At 42.0% G+C, this 7,500-nt stretch overlaps 1 protein-coding gene across 1 annotated transcript in view; it reads left to right on the plus strand.

The window, feature by feature from the left end:
* The window catches only part of kcnh5a (potassium voltage-gated channel, subfamily H (eag-related), member 5a), a 239,568-nt gene that overhangs the window by 107,724 nt on the left and 124,344 nt on the right, over positions 1-7,500 (plus strand). The window contains exons 9-10 of the mRNA XM_063222171.1: positions 2,261-2,440; positions 4,802-5,051. Of these exons, the coding sequence (XP_063078241.1) occupies positions 2,261-2,440; positions 4,802-5,051 (430 nt within the window). The remainder of the gene's footprint in view (positions 1-2,260; positions 2,441-4,801; positions 5,052-7,500) is intronic.

A 7,500-nucleotide genomic window follows, 5' to 3' on the forward strand; every position in this document is an offset into this window, starting at 1 on the left:
ATATGAATGGATTAATTTTGCAGTCAATAGTGCAATAATCTTGCTTTGTGAGAGACATGATTTTGATTTTGTGACATTTTGATCGATTTTTAAAGTATTTTTTTACAACAACATCATCACGCATCACATTTGCTGCACACAAGGCTATTCTCCCATATTCAGTACTGCACATAAATTACAGTATATAGGCCTAACAGTGATACATTTGATGTATTCAAACTTCAGGATATTAATAAACCATCCCCATCTGTATTATTTATTTAGTAGCCTATATACTGACTTCATCTCTCTATATATTTTCACAGTTCATTCACAGTTCATAACTCATTCTGACTTTCTCTGTTTGAGTTGCATAGGACAGCACATGCTCATCCAGGTGATATTTATATACTACGTACTATCTACGTCACGTCTTCAATAACTGAATTGTGAATGTGAAGCAACATTAACACCGAATAGAAGGGACGCCGTGGCGATTCTATTCTATTCTAAAGTGAGGCAATGTCGGCGGTTGGAACTAGACCCGGAAACTGGGGGGAAAATTGCAGTTTCCCACTCATCTCTATGGGACACTTGAAACAATCCATCTCCATGCCAATTCTTGCCAAGTGTACTCTATTTCCTGCAAACGGTAGTTTCCGGTCCGTTTCAAACAAGCTAAATACAGTATATTTACGTTCTGACACATTATTTTAGAGAGCTATTAAAATTGTTTAAATGACAAATAAGTATTTTTAGTTGATTTGATTGACAGATACAATTGTTTTAGAATGATTTTGATTGACAGTCAAACGCAACCGTCATCCTATCAGTGCTTGTTCTCAGCGTTGCTAAGGTACTGTGCAGTGCTCCAGAGGGATTTCTAATGTTAAACACCTAGCTGCGTAGCCAAGTTTGAATTGTTGTCTGCGCGCTCAGCCATGTGTTTGTAAGAACGTGAAATCCATGTATAGGTAACAATTATGGATGGATTGGCCATCGGGCATTTGCCCGGTGCACTGTTGATGATTTTGGCCTGGTCCTCCCTTTAGTGTAGTGGTATCAATCCTCATGCTGCTACAGCTGACCTTTCTGAGTCAGATTTAAATGTTCATTTTGGCTGTTGTGATCACAATAGCTTGTAATAGATGACTACAAATGTTGTCACAGGCTTTTCTACAACATATGGAGCTACATGCTCCCAGACTTAGTAGTGGAGCTCATGAAGCTGCGAGGAACTACAGGTCGGGCAAGAGCCAGGCAATGGTGGACCGGTCTTGGCTGAAAATACCCGGCCTGATTTTTTTGCCCTGGTACCAACTCTACAATTTGAACTCCCCCCGTTGATTGATTGATTGATTGACTTTGTTTATTGACATTGTACAAAGCATTACAAAAGGTATACAAATAAATAAGTCAATATATTGAAAACCTTGTACAACACGTCAAAAGGATAACTCAAAAAAGCTTTGGGAGCTTGTTTCCACTGGGGTCCTTTTCTGTCCCCCTCTCCCATGCAGGGTCTCAGTAGCCTCTTCAGCTTCCTGAAGGTGCTGCGTCTGCTGCGTCTGGGCCGTGTGGCTCATTGCATTTGGGCTGAATACTTACACCTATCTCTCATTCTCTCTCTCTCTCTCTCTATCTCTCTCTCTCTCTCTCTCTCTCTCTCTCTCTCTCTCTCTCTCTCTCTCTCTGTCCCCGCCAGGGGGGCAGGATTTGGCTGGTTAGCTTCGCCGATTAGCAAGTCGCCATTTTCGCACTTCCGACATTCACTTCGTTCATGATGATTGGTGGGTACACAAGTTTAGTGTTGGGCGCACAGACCTTTACAGGTCTGTGGTTGGGCACCTCCATGCATCCAGTGCCCGTCTTTGTAAGTCAGTCATTAACGTGGCACGTAATTGGCTGAGTAAAATGTTGGCGGAAATACCTCCAATTTGGAAGCTGAAAAAACGTTCAATTTTGGCTGAATTCACTAGCCTAGCATTTCCCATTGAAATGACTGGAGGCGGGACTTGTTCACTCTCTCCAGTTCTTATACTACATCCATGGTCCCCCCCCCCCTCTCTCTCTCTGCCTCTCCCTCTCTCTCCTCCCCCTCTCCACAGGGTCTCAGCTGCCTGTTCAGTTCCCTGAAGGTGGTGCGTCTGCTGCGTATGGGTCGTGTGGCTCATTGCATTTGGGCTGCATACTTACACCTCTCTCTCTCTCTCTCTCTCTCTCTCTCTCTCTCTCTCTCTCTCGCTCTCTCTCTCTCTCTCTCTCCTCCCCGTCTCCACAGGGTCTCAGCAGCCTGTTCAGTTCCCTGAAGGTGGTGCGTCTGCTGCGTCTGGGCCGTGTGGCCCGCAAGCTGGACCACTACCTGGAGTACGGGGCGGCCGTGCTGGTGCTGCTGGTCTGCGTCTTCGGCCTGGTGGCCCACTGGCTCGCCTGCATCTGGTACAGCATCGGAGATTACGAGGTACCGTACCTGTACGTGTGTGTGTGTGTGAGTGTGTGCCTGTGTGTGTTTGTGTTTGTGTGTGTGTGTGTGTGTGTGTGTGTGTGTGTGTGTGTGTGTGTGTGTGTGTGTGTGTGTGTGTGTGTGTGTGTGTGTGTGTGTGTGTGTGTGTGTACTGGGCTGCAATATAATATTAACAATTATGCATATACGGCAAAAGTAATTAATGGTCTTACTTTTGATGAGTCCTTTATGCATGCCTTTATTTATTCTTTTTTTTTCTCTAGCCAGTCACTGTTTTACCAGTGTTGCAACTGTACACTGGGCCTAGAAGTCTTGTCTATTATCTTTTTCTTTATTTTTATTGCACTAATGCTTTGTTGCTTTTATTTATGTATATATTTGATTTCTCTCTAGCCAGTCACTGTACAGCACTTTGGTCAGTTTTGCACTGTTTTCATATGTGCTATATAAATAACATTTACTTACTTACTTACTTACTTACTTACATGCTACAACAGGAGGCGAGTTTTTGTTGTTGTCGCGTTCATGTCATGATAGTCCAACGATTCGGCCAGTTCTCTTAGTAACAGAGTGTGTTCAGTCAACATGGATGTTCTGGTGGACATTCTTTTTTCGATTAATAGCAGACTTATATGAAATTCCGAATTGAATGAATTGAAATTCACAGTAATGCCATAATATGAACACTAGGTGGTGGTGATTATGGCATTACTTTGAATTTCAATTCATTCAATCGGAATTTCGTACAAGGCCGATTAATAGTAGAAAACAGCCATTCATTATGCCCATCATGTTGAATGAAACTTAGCTCGGGCATAAGCCTATTGCCTACCTTGGTATACTTTTGCTATAGACTGAACTGGGGCAGTACAGAGGGTGAGGATGATTCCATAACGTTATCGGTATCACAGTTTGACATGTCCGATTGAGGAGATCAATGGGTTACACTTTATTTGACGTCGGTGTCATATGCATGTCATTACAGTGTCATGATAGTGTCATGACACCGTCATAGACAAGTCATAAACATTATGTCTATGTCATAAACATTTTATAACTGTGACATTCGGTTATATATTTTATGGCTGTTGGCCTTAAGTGACATTCGGTTGCCGAATGTCTCTTAAGGCCAACAGTCATAAAAGGTTTATTACATGGACATAATATTTATGACTTATCTATGACTGTGTCATGACACTATTATGACACTGTAATTACATGCTTATGACACCTACTTCAAGTAAAGTGTTGCCGAACAATGTTCTGCAATTCATGCTGACACCCACGAACAACAAAATTCAACAAACCTTTTTTGTTTACAAGACAGGTTCCTGGACCTTCGGCTAACACTAACCTAGTGTACCACATAGAGACGTTGTATGCTGCCCAAAAATGATAGTCTAAAATTGAAATAATAGAAATCACAGCTGAAGAGCCAGATTCAAGTCATATCATAGTTCCAAGAGGCAACAGTTGACTGTCGAGTGTGACTGAGCCTTCTCTTCTCATTAGATGGGGCGGACCTGGATGTCAAGTGAGCGGGCCCAGGCCCATCCAGGCCCACCCCTGTCTACGCATATGGTGCGTGTGTGTGAGCTGCCTAATCTCTGAATGTATGCATGTATGTTGTGCTCTGCTAAATATGCCATGCAATGTGTTTTTTTGTGTCTTTGTGTATGCATGCTACTTCATTAATAAATGTAACTCGGTGGCACTTCACAATAACCTTCCGCTTTAAAGAGTTAACAAACAGTTAACTAATAGTTAACTAATGGTTTACTGTACATTTACAGTTGTAATATATTAAGTAAAAAATTGTGAAAGTGAAAGCGTGAAAGTGAAAGCCCATTGGGAAACTCCAACTCCCATTGTCATTGTGACACAGCACTCCACAGCACACAAGTGAACACTGCACACTGCACACAACGAAATTGCATTTATGCCTCACCCGTGCAAGGGGGCAGCCCTCAGTGGCGCCCCATGGGGAGCAGTGCGGTGGGACGGTACCATGCTCAGGGTAAAATTGTTAATAGTTTATAAGTGTTTTATTATGTTTAAGTTACTGTTAGTATTTTAATAAATTAATAATACAAGTATTTTTAAATAATGCATTAAGTAACTTATTATTATGTTCTATAAATGATTATGTAATGACTAGTAAATGTATTCTAATGACTTTGTATGTAACTACAAATGTACAGTAAACCATTAGCTAACTATTAGCTAACTATTAGTTAACTATTTGTTAACTATTTATAGTGGAAGGTTATTGTGAAGTGCTACCTACCCTTCTGTACTACTCACTCTACGACAAGGATTAGTCAAATTTACTCTTTTGCTCTATAACTCTACTACTAGGTCATCGACGAGGCCACCAACACCATCAAGACGGATAGCTGGCTCTACCAATTGGCGACCAGCATCGGCACCCCGTACCGCTACAACGCCACTGGCTCGGGCACATGGGAGGGCGGCCCCAGCAAGGACACGCTCTACATCTCCTCGCTCTACTTCACCATGACCAGCCTCACCACCATCGGCTTCGGCAACATAGCGCCGACTACGGACGGGGAGAAGATCTTCTCCGTGGCTATGATGATGGTCGGCTGTAAGTAGCCGTGATTTTTTCATAACGCTATTCACGCTGGTCTGGTTATCAAATCTTCAAAGCTCTGCTAAGGGTTGGTCTGGCCAATGTTGTGGTTATTCATGAAATTCTTTACAGATACAGACACATAGATACATAGATACATAGACACATCACATGTTTCTGTGTATTGCCAGAAGAGAATGTGTTAGGTAATGCACCTCTGGTAGTGAATGGCAATGAGATGATGACAGTACAAATAGCCTACAGCTGCTGGTGTTAATGTTCAGCAGTCATCATTCATCATTCATGCTCTGCTTATGTAATGCTTCTGTTTATGTTTTTAGCATCTTCAGTGTATTGTGTATTTACCCTTTTTGACTCAACTCTCAACTTGTAGGCTATTGCTTGAGGCTTAAACGGAAGACTTGGTCTTTCTTCAGCCTGTGTGTTTATTTTTCTTTGATTTTGGCCTTGAATGCTCGTGGATGGTATCTGAAATTCCCTGGCGAGCAACCAAACAGTAGGGCAACGTATCTAATTCAGTGCCTCTGTTGTAAAACTCTACCACGGTTCATTGTCTTTCTCACCCCCACTGGCTTAAAGCCTGCATTACGTAAAAAAAAGAAAGATATCGAGCTTCACGCTCCAGTTTTAATGACTCTGTAACTTCTTGTCTGTGCCCTAGGGCATATGTCTGTTGCATGGAGTGCAGTCTGGTCTTTGTCTTGGGCCAGGTTACTGTACACAGCCTTCGCCTGCTGTCCAGAGTCTTTCTCTGTGGGCACTCTACAATACTTCAGTGAACATGAATAAAGTCAGCAAACACTACTTCTGTGTTATTTAAATGGTGAAAGCAAAGACTTTGCCTGATGAAGACCTGAAGGTCGAAACGTTGCGCTTTCACCATTAAAATAACACAGAAGACAAGCATTGTTTGCAGACTTTATTCACGTTCACTGGATTATTGCTTTCATTCTCCTGCACCTGGCCAATCAGGTGGGATTTGCACACATCTTCTCTTCTGACTCAACAATAGGCTACTTGCCTTCTGTCTGTCCTGGATCCTTGTCTTGTTGGGGGAAATTGTTGCTACATTTACAGTGTATTGTTTGCACATTGGACCTGAGTACGTTTGGTGGTTGGTTGATTCTAGCAAGAACTGCACTCAGCAGAGAGAGACAAAGGTGGGCATTCTGAACTATAAACTCAAATCCAAAAGTACTCTGCTGTCACCCTTGATAAACTTCCCCAGCCGTAATCACATATCAAGTCAAGAAAAAAGAGACTAAAACTGAAATCTTGTTAAGGTTTGCTGTGTCAAGAGGGTGTTACGGTGTGACCACAACCACCTGGGTTATGCGTGTGCCTTGACTTGTCAGTCAGTGTGTGCCTTGACGAGCCTCTTTGGTGTACTGGTTTGAGCATATGTTTGTCACCTCAGAGATTAATTTCTATCACAATTGTTCGAAACAGCAGGGCTGTGTGAAAAAGAATTGTGTAACAAAATTGTGTGTGTGTGTGTGTGTGTGTGTGTGTGTGTGTGTGTGTGTGTGTGTGTGTGTGTGTGTGTGTGTGTGTGTGTGTGTGTGTGTGTGTGTGTGTGTGTGTGTGTGTGTGTGTGTGTGTGTGTGTGTGCGCATGCGTGTGTGTGTGCGTGCATGTGCGTGTGTACTCACAGTATGCATCTAAGTGTCAAATCCATGAAGTGACTGTCAGAAAACGGCATGGTTAATACTAAGAAACTGACAATAAAGCTGCCTTTGACGATCAGCAGGAGGTTGTTGTTTTCAAGTGGGATTTGTTTGCTGTTTTGTTGAAGTCCGACAGGGTTAAGTGGTATGCAGAGATGAAATGAGATGAAAGTAATTAGAGGGAGCTAATCGTTGCAAAGCTGGATTATTGCCACTGACTGCTGCTACATGCTGCTGCAGCTCAGTGTTGCCAGATGTGTATGACCAAATCCCGCCCAAAAAGTTCTCAAAAAAACGTCAAAATGAGCGGTAACACTTTACAATAAGGTTACGTGAGTAAGGACGGAATAATGTCTGAAGTAATGACTGATTAATAGTGAATAAACATGTGATTCATGCATGCAGAAATGTCTAGTCCATTAGTAGTCGACACATAATGATGAATGACTCACTATGAAGTAAATGTGGTACATCAGGGGTTAGTTAAGGGTGTGATATCCAAATGTTAATAAATCATGTGTTAACATTGCAGAAAAAGATCATACCATATCTTTCCGATCATATATGAATCAGACCTTAGTTAACGGTGCAGTAATAATGGAAACATATGGTCAGTAATTCCGATTGCACCGTTAACTAAGGTCTGATTCATATATGATCGGAAAGATATGGTATGATCTTTTTCCGCAATGTTAACACATGATTTATTAACATTTGGATCTCACACCTTTAATTAACCCCTGATATATCACATTTACTTCATAGTGAATCATTAT

Source organism: Engraulis encrasicolus, chromosome 18 (genome assembly GCF_034702125.1).
Source record: "Engraulis encrasicolus isolate BLACKSEA-1 chromosome 18, IST_EnEncr_1.0, whole genome shotgun sequence".
Classification (NCBI taxonomy): domain Eukaryota; kingdom Metazoa; phylum Chordata; class Actinopteri; order Clupeiformes; family Engraulidae; genus Engraulis; species Engraulis encrasicolus.